Genomic DNA, 24,443 nt, shown 5'->3' with positions numbered 1-24,443 from the left:
TACCTGGGCTGGTCCTCCATGATCCTCCTGATCTCTGTCTCCCGAGTAGCTAAACATACCATTCTTGAAAACCTTTTGGGTGTGCCATATAGCTTATAGATAGTCACACCATTTGACAAAAGGGTCCTTCAAAATCCTTCCTAGACAATTCCATCTCTATTCTTGACTTCTGCTGAGGAAGTTGAAGGAATTTATGAATCACATACCTGAACTCTTCAGCATTAGTAGAATGTTGTTCAGCCACACCCTTGCCTTCTCTCCAGAGCATGCTTTCCTAACAGTCAATCTCACAATTTTACTATCTTTTGCTATATAAACAGGCTGAGAATTTTCCAAATCATTATATTTTGTTACCCTTTACTTAATAGTTTTCCCTTTAAATTATTTATGTCCCCTCATGTTTTAGTATAATTAGTAGGCAGAGATAAGGCTGCACCTTCAATATTTGCTTGAAAATCTCCACAGCTGAATACTCAAGTTCATTGCATTACAAGTTCTGTTTTCGACTTAAGACATGACACAGCTAGGTATTGTGCCCTTATATAACAAGGATAAACTTTAGTCCTGTTTCCAAATTCACATTCCACATTCCTTCTACCAGCAGACTAGTGACTCAATTCTATGTTGTCTACAGTAAATTCACTTTAAATATATAAAGATAATAATGTAGATAGGTTAAAGGGAAAAGATGTAGCATGTCAACATTAATCAAAGGAAATCAGGAGTTCCTGTGTTAATATCAGATATTGTACATATCAATACAGAGAAAAATATTAGAAGCATAGAAGAATCTATATCATGATAAGATACCTTAAATTATGAAACTATAGAAATAAAAAATATTAAGTATTGTCAGTTCAGGACAGGTTACCATGGGAGGGACATTTTTGTGGTTATAGATGGGTAACATGAGCAATCCTTGTGGTGATGTAAACATTCTATATCCTGACTATATTACTATTCTATGACAGTATACCGGTTGTAATACTGTACTAAACTTTAGCAAAATGCAAGTGTTGGAAAAAAAACTGGATAAAGGCATTGAATATTATTATTACTTCCCATAATTTCCTATGAATCTTCAACTATTTCAAAATAAGAGGCTTAATTAAAAATAAAGATTGCACATTCTAGAAAGGCATTTAAAAAAACCCACAAGCAATTTTCAGAAAGATTTCTATTTTGAATTGAAATTGTTTTTACATCACTGTACTCTTATATTTTATTTATTTACTCTTATGAGTTCCAGTAGTTAGAATGATTTTAGCAATCCTTCAAAAATTCAATGTACACTAAAATTAATTAATAGATGTTAATATGTAACACATGCCCTTATGGATTTTCAGTGGAATTTTCACAAACAAGTAAAGTACTCGAGGGGCTATATCCCAAAAGACACTATTTCTCATAAATATAGTCTTGCTTTAGCTTGGCAATTCTTTGTCATTTGTCCTTATCATTGAGGTACATATATCCTCAGGTAATAGTTTTCCTTTTCTGTTGATATAGGAATGTCTGTTTCTTCTTGGTACTTTAGAAGTTAAGGGTTGATTATTTTAAGGTATTAATAGTTTATTCTACCTCTTCTTGTTACTATGATCATGTGTGGTATTATTATAAGCATCATCATATTCAAAATAGGAATCATGTGAAGTATATTTTACAAAACTAAGTTGCGGTGGCTATTGAATAGTGTATATAAATTGCATAAAATTCTATAGATTGTTAGTGATAAAGCTGAAACCCAATCACAGGCCTATTTGGCTCCAAAGTTCCTAGCATTTCTATTAAACATACTGCTTCCATGCCATAATAACATTCTATCATCTCTGGTTTTGTGTCATGTATATGTGTTTTCTCTGAAAGGTTAAGTTTTCTTTCAGTCCTAAACCTTAATAAAGCTACCACTTTTGTCCTGTTCAAAGACAAGAAGGTAGTACTTAGGTTAGATCAAAAAGAATTAACCTAGAAGGTAACACACACGCACAGGAAATTAATGTGTGTCAACTCCCTGTATAGCTATCCTTATCTCAACCAGCAAAAACCTTTGTTCCGTCCTATTATTGCTCATACTCTCTCTACAACAAAACTAGAGATAAGGGCAAAATAGTTTCTGCTGGGTATTGAGGGGGTGGGGGAGAGAGGGAGGGGGCAGAGTGGGTGGTAAGAGAGGGGGTGGGGGCAGGGGGGAGAAATGACCCAAGCCTTGTATGCACATATGAAAAATAAAATAAAATAAATAAAATAAAACTGAAAAAAAAGAAAGTAGTACTTAGAAGACTCTGAAGACACATGAAATCATGGTGTTCATAATAATAACTTGCTGTTTCTCAGTTAATTCACATATAACATTATTGAGGCATGTTTGTCAATTAAAAGGCAGTAAGGTGTCTGGCTGATTACATGTTCACCAATGCCATTGTGTGTGGGGGTGCATGTAAATGTGTGTGTGAGTTCAGTCTGCTTGGAACTGAATTCTTGAAAGAAAAATAGGCTGTTCTTCTGTTGATTGATCGTTATTCCTTGTAGAACACCAAAACTGACAACATGATGTTCACATGATTTGAAGGTGTTTAAAAAATTTGTGAGAATTACTGGCCATGCATCAATGAACATTTACTTTATCAAGTTCTTACATGAAATATTATGTGAAAGTATTTTCCCCTGAATTTGCTAATGAATGTCCATATTTATGCAATATACATTATAAATCTATTATAAAAATAAGTGTGCAAGTGATATTGTTTTATTCCATCCTAATATCTGCATTTTTTTCAGTGGACACCATTCCCAATAAATGGGGGCTGGAAACTACACATCTGTGACAGCATTCATAATTTTGGGGTTGACAGAAGATACAATAGTTTGTGCTATTTTATTTATTGTGTTTCTGGGAATCTACGTTGTTACCTTAATGGGAAATGTCAGCATAATCATGTTAATCAGAAGCAGTTCTCAACTTCATACCCCAATGTACCTTTTTCTCTGCCATTTGGCCTTTGTAGACATTGGGTACTCTTCATCAGTCACACCTGTCATGCTCATGGGCTTCCTCAGAAAAAGAACTTCTATCCCTGTGACTGGTTGTGTAGCCCAACTCTGTTCTGTGGTGACATTTGGGACAGCTGAGTGCTTCCTGCTGGCTGCCATGGCCTATGATCGCTATGTGGCCATCTGCTTTCCTCTGCTCTACTCCATCCACATGTCTCCCAGAGTCTGCATTCTCCTAGTGGGATCTTCCTACCTAGGTGGATGTGTGAATGCTTGGACATTTACTGGCTGCCTACTAAATCTGTCCTTTTGTGGACCAAATAAAGTCAATCACTTTTTCTGTGACTATTCACCACTTTTGAAGCTTTCTTGTTCTCATGATTTTACTTCTGAAATAATTCCAGCAATCTCTTCTGGATCCATTATTGTAGTCACAGTGTTTGTCATTTCTCTTTCTTATGTCTACATCCTTTTTTCAATCCTGAAGATGCACTCCACTGAGGGCTGTCACAAGGCTTTTTCTACCTGCACCTCCCATCTCACTGCTGTCATCCTGTTCTATGGGACCATTACATTCATCTATGTGATGCCCAGGTCCAGATACTCTACTGACCAGAACAAAGTGGTGTCTGTGTTCTACACTGTGGTGATCCCTATGTTGAACCCCCTCATCTATAGTCTCAGGAACAAGGAAGTTAAAGATACCATGAGAAAACTGATAGTCAGAACTCATTAGTAGTCCTGAAATGTCTCACTTCAATAATAAGTACTTTATGATAAGGAAACTTCTTTCAGGTGAAAGAACATGTATTAAGTAAATTTAAATTTGTATTTATAATACTCTACACATAAATTATGTTGTCCCATTCTCAAGAAAATTTTCAGTGTCAAAATAAATGTGGATTCACTATAATAGGAACATTTAGAAAAAAACAATTTTCATGTTTTCTCCTTTCTCCACCCACCATTTCATGCATCTATAAGTACAAACTTTTCCACATAATTTCTGTGTTCTTTGAAGACAGCCTTTGGAATTAAAGCTGAGGAAGCATGTAGACCCCCTTGAGTGAGAGTAATGCTGCCATTCAAGATCTCAATCTGAAAGAGACAGTCTCCATGCTATATGGAAATCTAAAGGTTGAAAACAATAGTGTACATGGCTCCTGTTACCTTTGATCTGAAGTGATCAAGGGATTCTTCTTATAGGTGAGCCTGTTCCAAACAACTCAGAAAATATCTGAAGTTCTCCCTTAGCTACTAGCTCTTCCTTAAATACAGAGTCCCTGAAGCACAGTCTCCTGGGGACTAATTGGGATGACCTGGCTCCTGTCACTATGAAGAAGTAGGAATATGTTTTTCTCAGCTTGTTTCAACTTTGAGAATTGAATGCTGCACATTTCTGTAGTATTTGAATATTTTTTTCTTATTGCGTTTGAAACTAAAAATTCTTGGTTTCTCATACATAATCTCCCTGGAAATGTTGCAACAGTCCTGAAAATGCCTTTCTGGAACCACACTAATTTTCATTTTTAGAATTAAAATTGTTTGTGTTTTTATAGCCCCTTTGATGTTTACTCATTGTCTTTTATATGTAAATATATTTTCCACAAAAAGTGTCATATGTTTAGGCACTTATTTTTCTTTAATTAAATGTAAATATCAGGTTAATCTTAATACATTTCAAATTATGTCATTTTTTTTCTATTTGTTTACCAGCAATGATTTTACTGTCTTCAATGGTAAGTTCAATTTCCTCAAGTGTTAGAAGTAATACCCATATTTCTGGACCCATGTAGTTTATTAGTAATGTAGAGTTTTGAAACTGAAAGTTTGGTTGGAGTCTCCTATATACTACTTCTCTAGCCCCTTGCAAAAAAATTTAAATATCAAATTGCCTGAATTAAATTATTTTCTTCTCAAAATACCTAGAAGTTGCTGCTCCTTCCTGAACTAATCTGATCAATGTACATTAGGGGACTCATTTAAGGTCAAGCACTTGTTTGCCTAAATGGCATGCAATGTCCATTGGGGAAACCTTATCTGTATCATGAGCGAGAAGGAGGTCATGCTTGCATCTTGGAGGCTTGTCCTATATTCAGGGAAATTTGCTGACCAGCTTGTGTGAGTGCATGTAATGAATTTGTATTTCCACTAGATTTTAGGAATGAAACAGCAAGAAAGACAAATTTTAAATATTAATTTATTTTTCTTAGAAATTATATAAAATTATACAAAGATTCCACATGTAGCTTTCTAGAAGTCAATCTCAGATTCATTGTCCTTAATATGCAATTTAGAAACCATAGCCTATTAGTGCCCCAAATGCAATGACCCAAGATGACTCTCATTGTTGTTGCATGTGATATATTTCATGGTGATGACGGGTAGTAAACTGGGTTAGATTAAATATTTGACTCATATGAAATCTTGACTTTAGTTTTTCCCCATAGATAATCTAGACCTATTTTTGATTGTGTTTCCCAGCAAACTCAACTCTCCCTGTATTTCTTAGAATGTTAAACTTGTGTAAGCACATTCATCATGATTGTGTCTTGTTTTCTAAAAAAGTTTAATTGCTTACGTAGTTACAAAGAAGGCAGAAAGATGGAGTTAACTGGTATTAAATTCTACTGGATATAGCCCCATAGAATAGGGTAAAAGGAAAGCTCAAGAGACCTTGTGAGTATATAAGGGAATGATGATTATGGTGGAGTATGGAACCTAGCCTGATATGAAGGACGGTTAGAATATGGGGTAGGAGAGTGGTAAATAGATCAATAGCTTAGAGTTCCTTGTGGAATTAAATGATTTTTGGATTTTGATTAGTAAAGTTTGAATTCAGGTTCCCGGAGATCCCCCACATTAAATTTGTCATAAAGTAGGTATCCTATTCAACCCCTGTCCAATATCTGACTAAGCCATATGTCTTTGAGATACAGATGATCTGTGTTCAATGGCCGCTTTGATGGAGATAGCATGTTTTTCATTCATTCATCCATCCATCTAGCCTATCTACCCAATTTATATGAATTAAGCATAAAAGTTATATAAGGCACAGGTGTCACAGAAGTGACTGACCCAACCTTAGTGCTCACAGGGATGATGATAGAGGTATCAGAAGAAGAAAAAAAATAAAATTTAAGTGTTAAAATGAAGATGCCTAGAAGGTGCTATGGAGGCACACAAAGAGAAATAATCTCATCTGGAAAGGCAGGATTTTGATAGAGTGCAAGCATTCTTTAGGGGTCTTGGGTAGGATAGTTTTCACATTGATCTCAGAATACTCTTCTCTAGACTTTCCCTCACCAAAATTAGTCTGTATATTACCATTGCTGAGTGCCCAATCTGTCAACAGAATATTTCAATTAGACCATACCACACCTCCATTACAGATCCAACTGCTCATCTGATAGAAGATTGATCCAACCTGTTGAAGGCTTTGTAATGGTGCTAGTTGAGAGATCGCACCTGTAAGTTTGGGTGTTGTCCTTCAGAATTATGAATATACCATAAACAAAAGTATGAACCAGAAAGCATTGTTCCACTTTCAAAGGGGTGGAAGGAGGAGTGGACTGTTTTACACTAAATAATATACTGTATTAGTTTTGTCAGTGCTATAATAAATTACTATAATTCAGTGGCTTGAAGTAATGCTAACTTACTACTTATAGTTCAGGAGGTCAGAAGTCCAATATGGATCTCACTGGGCTAAAATAAAGGAATTTTCAGGATTGGGCTTCTTCTGGGGACTTTAGGAACAATTTCCTTGGTTTTTCAAGATCAGCAAGTCTTGGCTTGTTGTTTGGCTTGAGTCCTTCTTTCTGTATATTTAAAGTCAGCAAGGTTGGCTCTCCAGTATCTTTCTTTTGTAATCATATCTTCTCTTGACCAACACTCTTCCACCATCCTCTTCTACCTTTTAAGGGTACTTGTGGTTAAATTGGGCTTACTGGCTTATCTACTTTTTTCAGATGAATAGAAAGCTTAATGTCATCTGAAAACTTAATCCCTGTTTCCAATAGCCTAGCTTATTCCCATCAATGGGTTTACTTCTGGGACATCTTTGGGGGAATCATAGACTACATTAACTAAAGGACATTTTATTTTCCAGAAATTATTACCTTCCTTCTAAATACTTGGGGCAATTTATCAATAACTAGAGTTCAACCCTTCTTACATGTTTCTTTTATGCAAAAATTACTTAATGTAAATTGCACAAATCTTAACTGCATAATTATTAGCTACTGAAAAGTGCAGACACCTGTGTAAGTCAAGCACCTATCATGATAGGAGTCGTTGCCATCCACCTAGAAAGCTCCCCAATAAGCCTCTCTAGTTCAACTTCAATCCACCATGCAGAACTATCCATTAATTTGAATAATTTTTTCATTTTTGCATAATTCTAAATTTTTATACAAGTGGAGTCAAGTAGTATGCCTTCTTTTGTAAGTGAGCATTTTTGAAATTTAAACATTGTTTTATGTTTCAGTAATTTACTACCCTTGGTTGATGATATGCATTTCATGTATGAATATACCAGATTGTTTGACCATTCTTGTATGAATGGAAAACTGAGTTGTTTCCATTTTGTGACTAAGAATAAAGCTGTCATTGAATACAAATTAATGAAAAAAATAGAAATTCAGTAGAGAAAACCAATTGGGTCTCAAGCTGTTTCTTTTGAAATTATCATCAAAATTTGCAAGCTTTAGCTAAATTTTCCAAGTAAAAACAAAACTCAAATTTCTAGGATCAGAAATTAAAGAAAAGACATTATCATTAACTTTACTGAAAATAAAATGGAGTATGAAGAAGTAACAGAAAATAAATGAATACTTACATAAAGTAAAAATATATAGAGAGAAGAATACCAGAGTTAACAATCTTAATAGACCTAATGTAAAGAGCTAAAAGTACTAATAAAAAACTACCATAAAGTAAAGCTCAAGCCCAGACGTCTTTATTGATAATTTATACTGAACATTAAAGAATTAATGCAAATTCTTCACAAGTTCTTCTAAAAATTAGAAGTGGAAAATGGATGTTTTTCCCCTAAGATCAGACACAAGATGTCTAGACTCATTCCCTCTATTCTACATTGTACAGGAAGTTCTGACCAGGACATTTAGGCAAAAAAGTATCCACAGAAAAAAAGGAAGAAATAAAACTATCTGTATTTTTAATGACATGATCTTGTATAGAAAATTATAGATGTCCCATTAATAAACTAAAGTCTAATAAATGAGTTAAGCAATGTTGCAGGCTACATTAAAAACATGGTAATTCCACAAATTTATTAGTTTATAAATAATCCAAAAGTGAAATTAAGAAAAAAATTAATTTATAGGATAAAAAAGTGAAATAGGAACAAATTTAACAGTGTTGAAAAATGAAAGAATACCTAAATAAATGGAAAATATCCCATGATCATGGATTACAAGACTTAATATTATAAGATGGTAAAACCTCACAAATTCATGTATACAATCAACACTATATCTCTTAGCATACCAGCTATTTTCCTTATACTGACAACCTCTTTCTAAAATTCATATGGAATTGCAAGTGATCCAGAGTTTCCAAATTATCTTGAAAGAGAAGGACAAATTTAGAGGAGTCATACTTCCCAATTTTTGAACTTACTGCAAATCAATAGCTCAAGACTGTGTGTATTGGCCTATGGTTAGATACGTACATCAGTAGAATAGAACTGAGAATTAAGAATTAAATCCATGTGTCTATGGTCAGTACATTTTTAAAAGGTGCTAAAACCACCCAATGTGTAATGAGAAGCACTTTCAACAACTGTGTTAGGTCAATTAGATGTCCACACGCAAAAGAATGAAGTTGAACCCTTGCCTCATACAATATACAAAAATTAACGCAAAATGGAGGAACAAATAAATGTAAAGTTTAATACTATAAAACTCAGAAAAAAGCAGGGGATAAATTTTCATTGATTTTCATGATTCTTCTTTTTCATATATGCCTTTTCTCTTTCCCTAGCTCCTTTCTTGATTCCTTCCTTTTTCCCTACCTCTTTCTTTTCTCCATCAACTTTCTTGTTTCCTTCTACTCCATTGCAGCCTATCTTCCTGCTTTCCTACTTCATTATTCTGAGGCATCCAAGTCTGGAGGGGGACAAGAACATGTAAACAAACTCTGTGCCATGAAAGGAGACAAAGAGATGCAGAAAAGACCTGGAGGAAGACATTATCAATGTCAGTGAAGTATGAATTGTGGCTACTATGTCATTCATGGAAAAATACAAAATCTGTGCATGAAAACATATAATAATGGCTTCTGATTGACCCTCCAAGCAACCAAGTAAACTTCTTCAATCTCTGTTATTCTTTGTGGAAGTCTTTCTATCTCTAGAGCCAGGTGAGCTCCAGGTCTGTGCAAGTAATTCTTTCACTTGTTGTAGGTCACCTGTTCTCTTGAAACTTCTAGAAAAAAAATTGTTCTTCCATATACAGTTTGAACTTTAGTTTTTTTGGAGAGTGATATTTCTGTTATTCTGAAATTACAGTGATACAACTTGCAAAGAATGCTTGCCTATAACTTACCTGTTTGAATGTTACACTATTTCACTTAATTAAATATACATAAATTTAACACACATTAAATATACATAAATACAACACACTTCCAAGGCTTAGTGAAATGTTTTACAATAATGGTATAATAAATAAAACGTCTACTTTCACGCCAAAGATATTATATGACCAAAATTTTCATTCTGAATCCATACTTTTATATATAAAATAAAGAAATGAAACATCAGAGTTCTACCAAGTGATTCATTTTCTTCATAATTGTGCTTATTTAGGCTTTTGAGAACTGGATCTTGATGCATATTTTTTAAAATGCTTTGGCTACCAAATTTAGTCTTAAAATAACCAATTAAATTATAAGTTAAAAATATAATATTGGCCATTTTCCTGACAAAAGATTTCCTTCATTGATACCAGTATTATATAGCTGTGAAATAATGCCATTATCCTCAGAGGCCCTTATGGACCATCCATTTTCTTTTTCTTATTTAAAGAATTTGTCACAGGACTCTCAGTCCTTCTTCACAACTCAGTCCTTTAATCCTGACACAGAATGGGTAGCAACACTCACCATGTGGACAATTATTAGTCTATGTGACTTCAAAATTTTTCAACTTCTTCACCGGACCTAATTCTTCCACAACCTACTTGAGAAGCTCACAGTGTTTTCAGTCAGATTGCAGTTACACATACCACCTTCCTTCTCTGCGGATTTCATAAATTAGATGCTATATATAGTTACCTATGCTCTTACTGAATTTTATTAGCAATAGATTTATTTGTTTTGTTGAGACTGGAATAAGTTAACTATGCAATCAATCATCTAGTTTCTAATTCTTTCTTGGGGAATAGATTTTGACAGATTTTTCTACAATTCTCTTAGTGTATTAAAATACCTAATTCTTTTGGGGTCACTTCTGTCTGTTTACTCTTTCAGACATTTATTCATTCCAATCTTGTTTGAATAGAGTCAAACAAAATATTTCTTTAAATTCTTTGCAATTTCTCTGCATTATGGTCATTGTCTCAGCTCAACTCTAAATTTTTGTTTGTGCTTTGTCCTTTTTTTTCATTATAGTGATCTTTCTACTTCCCTCCTCTCTTTCATTCTTTTTCCTTTTTATTCAGCATGATTTTTTTCTTTCCACAAGGCAACCAGTGTTATGAAAATACAGTGTTTCAAAACTATGCTTTCTTATGTTTATTACATAAATATATATGTGAGTTTCTATACATATGTATGTATATATATGCACATATAAATGTATATGATGTTTTAATTTTTTATTAGCATATATTAATTACACAAAGGGATTTCATTGTGATATTTTCATACATGCATATAATTTGATAAAATTCCTTCCCTCTTAATATTGTATAATCCCATCTAGTTTTATAGAAGGAAGAAGTGAGACTAGAATGAATCAGGCAATAAGACAACACTTTAATTTCTTTGTACACTAAGTGATGATTTCTATTGGAAGTACTCTACTTTTCTACATTTATTTACCAACACTGTGTCTTCAAACGTTCTTCTAAGGGCTCTTCTATTTACCACTTGAGGGAAAAAACCTAATGGTGCTGCCCAAGACTTTCCTGAGGGCTGTCTTCATTTCTTTGTTCCTTAGACTATAAACGATGGGATTAAGTAGAGGTGTCAGCACTGTGTATGTCACAGCCATCAGTGTATCTTCACTGAATGAGTCACTGTTCTTGGGCCTCAAATAGACAAAGCAAGCAAATCCATAATGAATAAACACCACAGTGAAGTGAGAAGAGCAAGTTGAAAAGGTCTTATACCTTCCCTTTGCAGATGGCATCTTCACAACTATAGACACAATAAAGACATAGGAAATCATGATTAAAATAAAGCTGCCCACCAACACAAAGGAAGTGAATATAAGGAGAACCACTTTCTGAAAAAAAGTATAATTACAGGCAAGGGAGACCACAGGTGCAATGTCACAAAAAAAGTGCTGAATAATGTTGGAGTTGCAAAAAGACAAGTTGAAAACTATGATGACAATGCACAAAGAAACAAAAAACCCAACCACACAAGAGGACACCATGAGCTGAAAGCAGATCTTCCTTGTCATCAAGACTGGATAATGCAGTGGGCTGTGGATGGCAGAGTAACGGTCGTAAGACATGGCAGACAAGATGAAACAGTTATTAGCTGCCAAACCAAAGAAGAAAAACATCTGTGTGGCACACTCAGGAAGAGAAATGGTCTTACTCTCAGACAGCAAGTCCACTAACATGCGGGGGAGGATTACCATAGTGGTGCAGGTTTCTGAAAAGGACAGGCCAAAGAGGAAATAGTACATGGGGGTGTGAAGGTTGTGACTCAGCTTGATGGCCACCATTATGGACACATTTGCAACCAGGATGGTCACATGGGAGAAGAAAATCACAACAAGGAGTAGATTCCGCAATTGTGGAAAACTGGAAAACCCCCACAGAAGAAATGTGCTCACTGCAGTGTGATTGCTCATCCCCCTGGTAGCAGCAAGTTTAACTCACGGGTGAATATGTGTTTGAAGTCAAGACTGAGTTAGTAAAGTTCAGTGACATCAGTTGGCTTTTCATAAATGGCCCCTGGGTAAGGGCTAGACAACTCTTAATGAAAGAGCTTGAAACAAAATAGTTAAAATGCACCTGGCTGAATTCAACATCAGAACTAAGTGTAAAAAGGGAGAAGATTCTAGTAGACAAATTTTAAATGACATATAGAGTTTCAAATGTCTTCTAGAAATTCTTTTATTTGTTTTCCCATTCTCTGTTGTCAAAATCCACCTGAGGAAAAGGCGGATCACCTACAGGAAGATAAGGAATAACATTTGTGAAACTTGGCATACAAAAGGGCTTTAAAGTGTTGGCTGAATCTATAACAACTGAAGGAGACATAGGAAATTTTTCTGTATAGTTTCCAAACATTTTTTTAAATCTTTGTATCAAAAACTAACAAGTAACAATAAAAAAGTCCACCTGTCTCCCATGTGCTGCCCAGAATATAGCAGCTATGTGACTAAAAGTTATAACAATTTGTAGCTACAATACATGAATTTACCTGGTAGAAATTTGTACTGGATTTTAATTCAAACAATAAGACCAGAAAGTGTTCAATAATTCTTGCCCATGTAGGTGTAGCTGGGAATCCAGAGAGTTAAGGAGGGATTAACCAAGTCCTGGATATATTTGTGTCTTAATGTCCTTGTTAATTCCTGAGTTTTCAGAAAAACATACAGGGTATTTTCTAACTGATGTTCTGGTGAGAAATGTTGCTTTGAAGCACAGGTGCAGTAAGAATTAACTCAAGTTCTTCAGGCCATTTTATCCAGTCATATTTCATTTCCACTGGTTCCTAAAATATCCACTCTCTGTAAGATGACAGCATTAAATAACTGGGATACTTTCCACACAATATTGGGTTCAACTTTTGGCAGTTTTCAGGGAAAGAAAGGAAACAGTCATAAGACATGGATATAGGTCAGATGATTGGGGAAAGAAAGAAAGCTGTACTGGAAGGGCTTTTGTAGGATCCACAAAGGTTCGCCAATGAAGATGAAAAATATCTTTGAGCCAGGCATTGCAGCATGTCACTGTCACTCTGGTTATGTGGGAGGCTGAGGCAGCAGGCTTACTTGAGACAAGGAGCTCAGAATTAGCCTGGGTGACAAAGAAAGACTCTGTCTGTGGAGAAAGGAAAGGAAGAAAAAAGAAAAAGAGAGTGGGAGAAAGAATAAAAGAGGGAGAGGGAGGGAGGGAAGGAAAGAAATATAGAGGGAGATGTAGGGAGGAAGGAAGGGAGAGAAGGAGGAAAAGAGGGAGAAAGACGGGGGAGGGAGAGAAAGAGAGGAAAGAAGGGAAGGACAGATGGGAAGATGTAGAGAGGGAAAGAAAGAAAGGATGGAAAGAAGTAAGGAAAGAAGGGAGGGAGGGAAAGAGGATGTGCTAAGTTAGTGAATTCTTATGTTTTTACACTTGATTATATCGTGATATTTTAATATATCCAATTCCTGTAATAGTCAGGGCACAGATTTTATCATTTTGCAACCTAACCTGGTAAATTTGTCATGAGAGTTTAATGAATCTATGTGCTTCCATCTTCCCTAGAAAACCTACACTTTTTTCTTAGGTGCACTGACTCATTCTTCCAAACTATATTGTTCTATTTATTTAGTGTTTATTTAATTTGGACATGTACTAAAGTTGCTTTCTGTGTCCCTCAGTGATTTTTATGTATATTATTTAATACTAATTGATTAATGAGTAAAGTGTATTTTCCCTTGTCCAAAACAAAAGAAAACCAACACCAATAAACACCTGAAAATTCTAGGAGTGATTTCTTAAACAAAGTCAAAATAAAAGAATGTTGCATTCTGGTCTAGACAATATTTCATTTTCTTCAGCATTATATCAGACATTGACATAACTGGTTGTCTACTAAGTACATAATGAGATCACCACATAATGAGGGAAGCATTCTAAGAGTTATATGTCCTTGCTCAAAACTCGTCTCAAATTTTGGTAGATATGTTCAAGAGGAGGAAATTGAAACTGAGAAATTGAAACATCTAGGTTTCAAAACTTTCAATGAAATTCTGTTGCTTCCTTTTTCTATTTGTGTTGATAAGTACATGAGATCCTATGTACTCAGGATAACTAGTAATAGGGAGTACATCAATATGAAATTATTACATTATTTCTGGTCAGCCTCATAGAAGCAAGATTTGAAAGAGAGGTTTTCTGGCCCAGGATTTTTTGATGATTTCACCCTTCATGGGCTGTATCACTTCCATACACTGAAAGACACATAATTAATTTATTTCCCTGAAAATCCCATATCCCAGTTTTACTGAGTCCTTACTCTTATAGGGAGATGTATGAGATTTAGTTTGACACATTTTTTGAGACAGTTACAAGACCTACAGGAATTTGAGGCTGCTTCTTGGTTTTAAGCCATTTTGCAGAATTTTTTGTCCTCTCACCACTTGAAAAGTCAGAAGACATAACCAGTCTACTTATACCAGCCTGTGGCTGCATTCTCCACCATACTGAACTAGAGGATTTTCTGGCAGCTACAACAAATCTCTGCTCATTGGGCAAAGTTCATTGGTAGGAACATTGTAACTAATTTTTACCAAGTCTTTGGGAAAGTGTGCTTAATTTTCTTTCAAACTAACCAGAATAAAAGTTAGCTTTGATTCAGCCTTTCTTCAGTGTTTGAAATAATTATTGATATTTTAATCATCTGTAACATAAAGGGATATGTTCTACTGTGTTGCAGGTGGGAAAAATGTAACAAAATTAACATAAATTAGAAACTCATGCAGTTCATGTTTTTTTTTTTGGTTGTTGATGGCTTTTCAGGTTTCATATATATATTTATGGAATCAAATGGTCATACTTAGTGGCCAAAGGAAAAACAGGGAGAAACAAAAGAAGAATCTAGTTGGAAATGATTCAGAATGAAATTAAACCATGGGTGAAACTGTAGAAACTGCAGAGTCTCTTTATGCATACATATATACTCATATTTTTATACAATTCTTTTTCACTTTTTTTTGGTAGGACTGGAGTTTGAACTCAGGGCCTTGTACTTTCTAGGCAAATACTCTACCACTTGAACCTCACATACAGTCCTTTTTGCTCTAGTTATCTTTTAGCCAGACCTGGAGACTGCCCAGAGCTGGGTCTCAGATGGTTATCCTCCTACCTCCACCTCTTGGAAAGCTGGGACCACAGGTATATGCCATCACACCTGACTTGACTTTTGAGACAGGGTCTTTTTTGTATGTTTGATTGTTTTTGTTGAATGTATATACTTTACATATATTTTTTTCTTTATTCATTAATTCATATGTGCATACATTGTTTGGGCCATCGCTTCCAGGCAGAACCTGTTCTGGCCTTTTCTCCAATTTTGTTGAAGAGAAGACATAAGCAATAATAAGAAAAACATAGCATTTTTGCTAGTTGAGATAAGGATAACTATATAGAGAGACAGGGTCCTGTTAACTTTTTTTTACCCAGGCTGGCCTTCAGTGGAAATCCATCCATCTCCACCTCTCGTGGACCTGGAATTACAGTCACATTCCATTATACCTGGCCCTTCTTAATTCTTTTGATACTATGAAATCACCTAACTAGACTTGAGATTAGTCCTGGAATTACACTGGAATCTATTCTTTAATTTGATAGGGAATTCAACAGAGTTAGAGAAGCCTATATTCAAATCCAAAATCTACTTCTATTGCATATATATATGTAAGTAATTTATTCTTCCTTATAAGTATTTTCCACCCTACAACTACATCTCTTTTGGGGGGGTAAGGCTAAAATGTTGCACATACAGACCTATCATATAAATTGTCAATATTCACTAGTTCCATTCCCATTTGCTAAAACATCACCTGGTTTATTTTAGTTGGTAAGCACTTTCCCTTACCAGTACTTATCAATAGTTGCCTGATCACAAAATATCTCCAATGTTGTGCCAAATTCTGCTTGCTCTGCCCAAGTCAATTTCCATTGGCATATTTTGCTTTAATTTGGAGTTTGCATTCCTATTCTTGGTTCGTATCTTTCCAAGTCCCTCTCATCATTGTCTGTATGCACCTATGTCAGGAATAGGAAGACCACTGCAGCACCTACCTCCAGTCCAATTGTGCCCTTAGCTTGCTCAGTACATTCTGTCTGTTAGGATCCACATATGCATCACTATTTCTGGATATAGAAAAAATACTTATGATAGATAGAAAAATAAAATAAAATTCCTACCTTATACCAAAGAGGAATGACTTTTAATCTCTTCAAAACAAGAACAAAATTAAGGAGTACAGACAGTTTGAAGCTAATGCAGGTTTCTGCAGTTCTTTCTGTAAAATCATATAGGAATACATTTTTAAGCCATTTAGCCTTGTGAATGTCTGTGATGAATTCACCTTCTGAATGAAATTGTGAATTTTCTTATGACAATAGGGTAGTGTCTTTTCTATTCCTATGACTGGAGCTAAGTTTGATGCACACCCAATGAGGGTTCAAAGGCCACCTGAGACCATGACCCCTGGACATTACTTAGAATTTCTTCCTTCCCACCAAGAAGATTGTCCTCTGTGGACCTAGAACTCCTTGTGATGCCCACAAAGCATTGTTTTTATACTGATATAACATCATGATTTAGTTTATTATTATTTATCTGAACAATTAAGCAGTTGGAATTCTACTTGCTCAAATATATTTGGAACATGGAAGATTCTCTCAATACTATTCATGTTATCATTCTGAAAATTTGCCAAAGCGTATGAGCTTTATGTCCTAAACACAAAACTAGGAAAAGGACCTTTGAACCTGAGCCTAAGGCCTTAGCCATAAGAAAGTTGGAAGAGAAAATAAATACACAGAATGATTGTTGTGATTGCTTTCTCATGAGAAAATTCTTACATAGAAGTCCTTGTAGAAATAGAAAATCCACTGCAACCCAAATCCCCCAAATACTGCATGGCTGCTCAGAAAGTTTTTACAATATTTTATTGTGAATATTTTAAAACATAAAGCCACGTTGCAACAATTATACTGTGCACATCTGTATATTCAATACCTATATTTTCTCCAAGTACCATTGCATGAGAACTACTCTCAAATTTAGTGTATTTAAACAATTGTAATGTATTCATAAACCCATGGTGCATAAAGAAGGAATAACAGATGTATTGAACATCCTGTTTACTCTCATGTCTACTGGCAATGATGGCTGATCTCTGAAACCTGAAATGGAGTGTTTGCCTCTCTTTCTGGGCATAGTGACGATACCATGAGTGAGTACCCACGGGAGTCTTGTAGATACTGAATTCCTTTTTATGTCCTTTCTGTTTGCACTGAATTTTTTTTATTTCACCCTTAAAGTTCTGCCCAGGCTCTATGAGAGGGAAATACATTTCATTTCTTGAAGTGATGGTGACAAAGTTCTGGGAAAGCTTGTGGGACTGGATTACAGATGTCACCATTTTTGGAAAATATATTATGCCATCTATTAATACTTTGTAATATTTGCTTTATCACTTTTTTCTGTGCTCTTTTATATTTCCATTAAAGTATTATATTTTATAAATGTGTCAAAAGAAATTTCAGGTATCCATACACTTTCCCATAAACACTTCTGCATACAAATCAATAATGAGAGCTTATTATTTTTATATGTTTTATTCTTTGAAGTTTAATGCAAATTCACATAAAGTAAAATATATAACTCTTCTGTGCATGATAGTTATGTATTGGAAAATGCATAAACCTATGTAATTCAAGTGCTTCTCATCCTATAGAACATTGAATCAGCCCAGGAACTTCTCCCATAGCCCTCTCCAGTCAGTACTGACTCCCACTATGCAGAGGTACTCTTGGTTCTGGCTATTTTTCAACATTGCTTAGTTGTGCAGGTTCTAGAATTTCATATACATGGAGCGATACAGTATATACCTTTTTACTGGTGGCACTGGGGTTTGAACTCAGGACCTTGTGCTTGTTAAGTAGGCACTCTATCTCTTGAGTCATACACCTAGACCTTTTTTGCTTTAGTTTATTTTTTTGAACAGGATTTCATGCTTTTTGCACAGGATCCAACCTTGGACCACAATTCTCTGACCTATGCCTTCCACATAGCTAGGATTACAGTGTGAACCACCACACCCAGCTTATTAATTGAGATGAAGTCTCACTAACTTTTTACCTGGGCTGGTCTTGAACTGTATTCATCCTGATCTTTGAGTATAATGTTTTTGAAATGTATCCATCTGGTTGAGTGTGTCAATAGTTATGCTCTTCATTGAGTAATAGCATTCCATTGTGTGGTTATGCTAGATTGGTTAACCGTACTTCTACTAATGGCAATCTGGAGTGTTTCCAGTTTGTATTTGTAAAGATTAGAGCTAGTATTACAGTGAAAATTAATATACTAGAGACTAAAACAACAGTGGAAAAAGTCAGTGAAACCAAAAGCTGGTTCTTTGAAAAGATTATCAAAACTGACAAGATGTTAGCTAGATTGATCAGGAAAAAAAGAGAGGACTCGAATAGCTAGCATAAGAATGAAACCAGTGATGTTTCTGCAATCTGCCTGAAATAAAAAGACTGTAAACAAATACTATGAACAGTTTATATCAAGAAGTTAGTTTAGATAAAATGTGTAAATTCTTCAAAATCTACAAGTTACCAAAACTGACTCAAGAAGAATTAGCTTGGATGGCTTGTACCAAGTAATAAGTCTGAATTAATATTAAAAAAAAAAACAACTCTCCAGAAAAAAAACTCATGCTCAAATAGTTTCACTGCCAATTTTTGCAAAGCATTTAAAGAAGGTTTACATAAATTTTTCACAAAATCATGCAAGAAATAAAAGAGAAATGACCCTTCTCAATCCATCATTCAAGACCATATTTCTCCTATACAAAAAAAACCATACAATTACATCACAAGAAAGAAATTACAGATCACTATATCTTATGAAAATGTATACAAAACTTATCAACCAGCCAGGCCCCAGTAGATCACATTCATAATCCTAGCTACTTACGAGACTTATATTGGGAGGATTGCAGTTCCAAGACAGCCTGAGCAAAAATGCTTTTGAGAACCCCCATCTCAATAGAAAAAAAACTGGGCATGGTGGCATATTCTCATCACCCCAACAACGGTGGGGAGAAAAAAATAAGAAGACGGCTGTCCAGGCCAACCTGGGCAAAAAATAAGCCCCTATCTCTAAAATTACCAGAGCAAAAAAGGGCTGGAGACAAGCCTCAAATGGTAGAGTGACTTCTTAGCAAGAGCAAGGCCCTGAGTTAAAATCCCAGTACCACCAAAAATATTATCAGGTCTTTCTCATTCTTTCTCTAGATATGACCTACATTAAGTCTATTGAAAATTTATTTCCTAATAAACTTTACTATACTTCAACTACAAAAACAAATCAACAAAATACTAGCAAATGTCAAACAGCAATGCAAAAAAAATGGTTATACACATGACTAAATGGGTTTTATTGCAGGGAAGCAAAATTGGTTTACCATTTGAAAGTTAATGATACATACAATATAAATGTAACAAAAAAGCGTATGATAATCTCAATAAAAACAGAAGAAGTATTTGACAAAATGTAACACACAGTTATTTATTTGTTTTGGTACTGGCATTGAACACCATGACCTCACACTAGCTACATAAGGTCTCTATCACTGAGCTATATCCCCAACCCTTTTTAAAATTTTTATTTTAAGACAGGGTCTCACTAAGTTGTCCGGGCTGGCCTTGAAAATGTGATTCTCCTGCCTCAGACTTCTAAGTATGTGGAATTACAGGTGCAACATCATACTCAGCTAACACACAATCATGATAGAAACACTCAAAAATTATTAAAATAAAGGAATATTTCCTCTATGAAAGCTAACATCATATGTAGTAGTCACAGACTAGACATTTCCCCTAGAATATAAAGAAAAAGATAAGGATGTCTGCTATTGCTTCTTCTATTCAACATTGTACTGGAAGAAGCTAGTACAATTATCAAGAACAAAAAAAAGCATCCAGAGCAGAAAAAAGGAAGCAAAATTATCTCTATTTGTATATGACATAATTTCATGAATAGAAAACAGATACAGAAAAGTTTAGGAGGGGGTGGGGGCAGGGGGGAGAAATGAACCAAGCCCTGTATGCACATATAAATAATAAAAGAAAAATGGAAAAAAAAAAGAAAAGTTTAGAAATCCATTATAAAATTAGGGGGATAAACAATTCCAACAAGTTTATGAGATACAATGATATTTCTTTGTACTAGCCATGAGAAATCTAAATCTAAATGCTTCCGGGCCAACTGGATATCCACATTCAAAAGACTGAGGTTGGACCCTTACTTCAGACCATATACAAAATTAACCCAAGTGGAGCAAAGATCATGATATAAAATCTAGAACCACAAAACTTACAGGAGAACATGGGGAAAGTCTTCATGATCTCAGATTAATCAATGGATTAAAAAAGAAAAATATATATAAATTAGACCTCATTAAAATCTAAAACATAACATTTGCAATTCAAGAGAAACTATAAAGTGAAGATACAATCTGAGTGATGGGAGAAAGTATTTGCACATAACGTATCTGATTATGGATGTATATTTACAATTATAAAATCACTTAAATTTATACATAAGTAGCCCAATTAAAGCAGGAGAAAGGATTTAAAAATGTATTTCTCCAAATTAGACATACAAATAACTAATAAGTGAATAAAAAGTTGCTTGACTTCATTTGTTACTAGGGAAATGCAATTCAAACCCACAATAATACACTGCTCATACCACTATAACCATGTGCCCAATGCAATCTCAAAATTTCTCAACCATCATACATTATCTACTACCTGGCCACCAGCAGACCACAGCACCTTTCACCATTGTGAGATTCATAAATCAGAAGCTATTATCTTTTTGATGTAAATGAATTTAAAAGCATTGAAATTATCTTTCCTTGAGAATTTAAACCAATTAATTATTAAACCATCTGGTCTAATGCTCTTGGGTAGAGGGAAGTAGGAAGAAAGCACTTTGACAGATTTCTCAAAATTTTTCATAGTATTTGTATGTTTAAAAAGTATATATTGCTTTTCCTGGTCATTTATTTGTCTCATTAGAATTCATGCGCTCTAATTTTCAAAAATGTTTCAATAGAGTTGAAGAAATCATTCTCTTAAGTATACTTTAATATTCTCAGTATTATGATCATACCTTATTCTCAATTCTAATTTGGTATATCTGTACTTTCTTTTTCATTTTAAATTAATTCCACTGTAATCATTTTTTGTACTTATTTTCTCTTCCTTCCACCCTTTCTCCATTTTCTCTTTATTCTTCCCTCCATTCTTTTTTTTCTTGATTGCTTTCCTTACCTTTTCCTCTCAGTACAACTTTATTTTTCCTGAAAGCAACTACCATCATGATGTTTCAAACCATTTAATGTTTACTGCATGTATATGTATATACACACATGCACACACGTTATAGCATTTAAAAACATTTTAAAACTTCATGCTATTTGTAGTAGGAAAATTGTAAGTCCACAATGAATTAGGCAATTAGGCAACACTTCAATTGCTTTATACTCAAAGTGATGATTTATATAGGATGTATTCCACTTTTATTTATCAATGTTCAGTTTTTTTAATGTTTGGAGCTTTTTTATTTGTCAACTGAGGGAAATTTTTAATTACACTGCCTAGGACTTTCCTAAGGGCTGTCTGCATTTCTTTCTTCCTTAGACTGTAAGTGGTGGGATTAAGCAGAGGTGTCAGCACTGTGTATGTCACAGCCAACAACATGTCTTCATAGAAAGCATCACTGTCCTTGGACCTGAAGTAGACAAAGCTAGCAAATCCATAGTGCAAAGACACAACTGTGAGGTGAGAGGAACAAGTTAAAAAGGCCTTGTACCTCCCCTTTGCAGAAGGCATCTTAACAACTATAGATACAATGAAAACATAGGGAATGATGATTAAAATAAAGCTGCCCACTAATACAAAGGTAGAGAGCATAAAAATAGCCATTTCATGATGTGAAGTGTAACCACAAGCAAGGTGAACTACAGGTGAAATGTCACAGAAGAAGTGTTGGATATTGTTGGAATCACAAAAAGACAAGTTGAAAACAGTCATGGTGATGCACAGAGAAATCAGGAACCCAACCACACAAGAGGCCGCCATGAGCTTAAAGCAGATCTTCCTTATCATCAGGGTGTGATAATGCAGTGGGCTGAGGATGGCAAAGTAACGGTCGTAAGACATGGCAGCCATGATGAAGCAGTTATTAGCTGCCAAACCAAAGAAGAAAAACATCTGTGTGGCACACTCAGGAAGAGAAATGGTCTTGCTCTCAGATAGTAAGTCCACTAACACGTGGGGGAGGATTACCATAGTGGTGCAGGTTTCTGAAAAGGACAGGCCAAAGAGGAAATAGTACATGGGGGTGTGAAGGTTGTGACTCAGCTTGATGGCCACCATTATGGATACATTTGCAACCAGGATGGTCACATGGGAGAAGAAAATCACAACAAAGAGTAGATTCTGCAATTGTGGGAAACTGGAAAATCCCCACAGAAGAAATGTGCTCACTGCAGTGTGATTGCTCATCCTCCTGGTAGAAATTTTACCATAAACACAAGTGTGTATGTGCTAGAGATCAAGACTCTGCAATGATAGTAAAGAGGTTCTTCTGCATTGATGTTCCTGGATTTTAATCAAGGGCAAATGTATGACAACTCAAGGAAAGAATCTGAAAAAGGGAGTTAAATGCACCTGGCTGAAGTCAAGTTTGGGAGTCTAAGTGATAAAGAAAACAATTCTAATGTGAGACTCTGTATAAACACCATAGAGTGGGTCCAAATATCTTCTTGTATTCTAGTCACAAAAGTATTCTTCATTTCTCTTTTCTCCATTCTGAACCTGTAAGGAGAAGCATAATACAAATACAATTCTCACTTTCAAATGCTATTTTTATTATAATTGTACCCTGGAACTCAGGAGTACTTAGTAAACTCTTAGTGGAATGAATAAAATAATTTACTTTAAAATTAATATAACATTTAGAAATTCTGGAGAGATCAGTAAAAATTCCCAAAAGAATTTTCACATTTCAGTGCAAACTTATCTTCACCTGTGCACTCCACAATATAGTAACCAAGAATGATATTTTGTGACAATAACAAGGATAGATAAAATATTTCAGCATTTTGTAAACTCTGGGTTACAAAATTACAAATTATTTGGCAAAATTGAAGCTTGATGTAAAAAAAATTCGTTCTTAATTTAATACTTCTTAAAAACATAACAATATTCTTTAAATTATTAAGATTTCTCATTGAAGTTCTTTCCCAAGAACATAAGGTAATATAATAGACTAACCTGGAGGTAATATGATCTTGAAGATTCTGTCTCATTCCAGATTGACAAATTTTGGTCTTGATGTTCTGATAAACTTTTAAGTTTTTAGCAAAGCCTCCAGTATGTCTTGTAGCTGGTATATGTCAATGGTTTGCCTTGTAGTACAGATCTGAAAATAATCTACTTAAGTTCCTCAGAACAATGTTACAAGCCATATTGATTGTTCATTAAACATACAATCCATGGAAGAAATTAGGGCAGAAAAGTGATATGAAGACTTTTCATAAAATTTTGATATGTAACTTCTTTTACTGTGAAGGGAAAGAAAAATAATAAGAAAATATGTGGAAAATAAACCGGCGGGTGAGATAGATTCTGACTAGAAATTTTTCTGTAGGATTTACAAAGATTAAAAGAATATGAAAAGCAAACTACATTTTTGCTTGACAAGTTGTTGTTTTCTGTGTACATTGTTGTTACAGGTACAGAATATAATAACAGGCAGACAACCAGAATCTATTCACTAGTGATATCATGTGCCAGAAAATGTGCTGAGGATAGACAGTGGTGTCTCACATAATTCTCACAAATCTATGTGGTGGGAATTACTCAGATTTTACAAAAGATGAAAGTTAGGTACAGAGTGACTATCAAAGATCATGAATTCATTTGACCTATATTGATTAAATGACCATGAGTGCCAGAAAATTCATTACATATGAAATGCAATGTGGAACCAGACATGTAGGATTGCTATGATTACTGTTGTTTATAGAGTCAGGGAAGTCCTTGTGAGGAAATAAGATACTAAAATGGAGAGTAGAATGACAATCTGCAAACAATCTGTGAAGATCAGGAAGAAGAACATTGCAGACACAGAGCACAGCTAATACAATGATCATAAGCTGGGCAACAAATGCACTCAAGCAATCTTCACAAAGACTTGTACGACTTATCTTTAAGACTTTGCCC

General features: G+C 34.8%; 3 protein-coding genes across 3 annotated transcripts; 1 reads left to right on the top strand and 2 right to left on the bottom strand.

Moving 5' to 3' along the window:
• The first annotated feature begins 2,735 nt into the window (after window positions 1–2,735).
• On the top strand, window positions 2,736–3,727 carry LOC109680801 (olfactory receptor 5P3-like). Its single transcript, XM_020155484.1, has one exon. It carries the CDS (start codon window positions 2,798–2,800, stop codon window positions 3,725–3,727), a length of 930 nt encoding a protein of 309 aa, XP_020011073.1. The 5' UTR covers window positions 2,736–2,797.
• Window positions 3,728–11,095: 7,368 nt separating this feature from the next.
• On the bottom strand, window positions 11,096–12,043 carry LOC109680810 (olfactory receptor 10T2-like). The gene has a single exon (XM_020155493.1). It carries the CDS (start codon window positions 12,041–12,043, stop codon window positions 11,096–11,098), a length of 948 nt encoding a protein of 315 aa, XP_020011082.1.
• Window positions 12,044–21,740: 9,697 nt separating this feature from the next.
• Window positions 21,741–22,721, bottom strand: LOC109680798 (olfactory receptor 10T2-like). The gene has a single exon (XM_020155481.1). It carries the CDS (start codon window positions 22,719–22,721, stop codon window positions 21,741–21,743), a length of 981 nt encoding a protein of 326 aa, XP_020011070.1.
• Between the last annotated feature and the right edge of the window lie 1,722 nt (window positions 22,722–24,443).

Source organism: Castor canadensis, chromosome 1 (assembly GCF_047511655.1).
Source record: "Castor canadensis chromosome 1, mCasCan1.hap1v2, whole genome shotgun sequence".
Taxonomy (NCBI): Eukaryota; Metazoa; Chordata; class Mammalia; order Rodentia; family Castoridae; genus Castor; species Castor canadensis.
The sequence above is the reverse complement of the archived record's forward strand: the minus strand, read 5'-3'. Positions and strand labels throughout refer to the sequence as shown.

Bases quoted from the DNA above. Each gene is read 5' to 3' on its own strand.
- LOC109680801 (XM_020155484.1), top strand. From the start codon at position 2,798: ATGGGGGCTGGAAACTACACATCTGTGACAGCATTCATAATTTTGGGG.
- LOC109680810 (XM_020155493.1), bottom strand. From the start codon at position 12,043: ATGAGCAATCACACTGCAGTGAGCACATTTCTTCTGTGGGGGTTTTCC.
- LOC109680798 (XM_020155481.1), bottom strand. From the start codon at position 22,721: ATGAGCAATCACACTGCAGTGAGCACATTTCTTCTGTGGGGATTTTCC.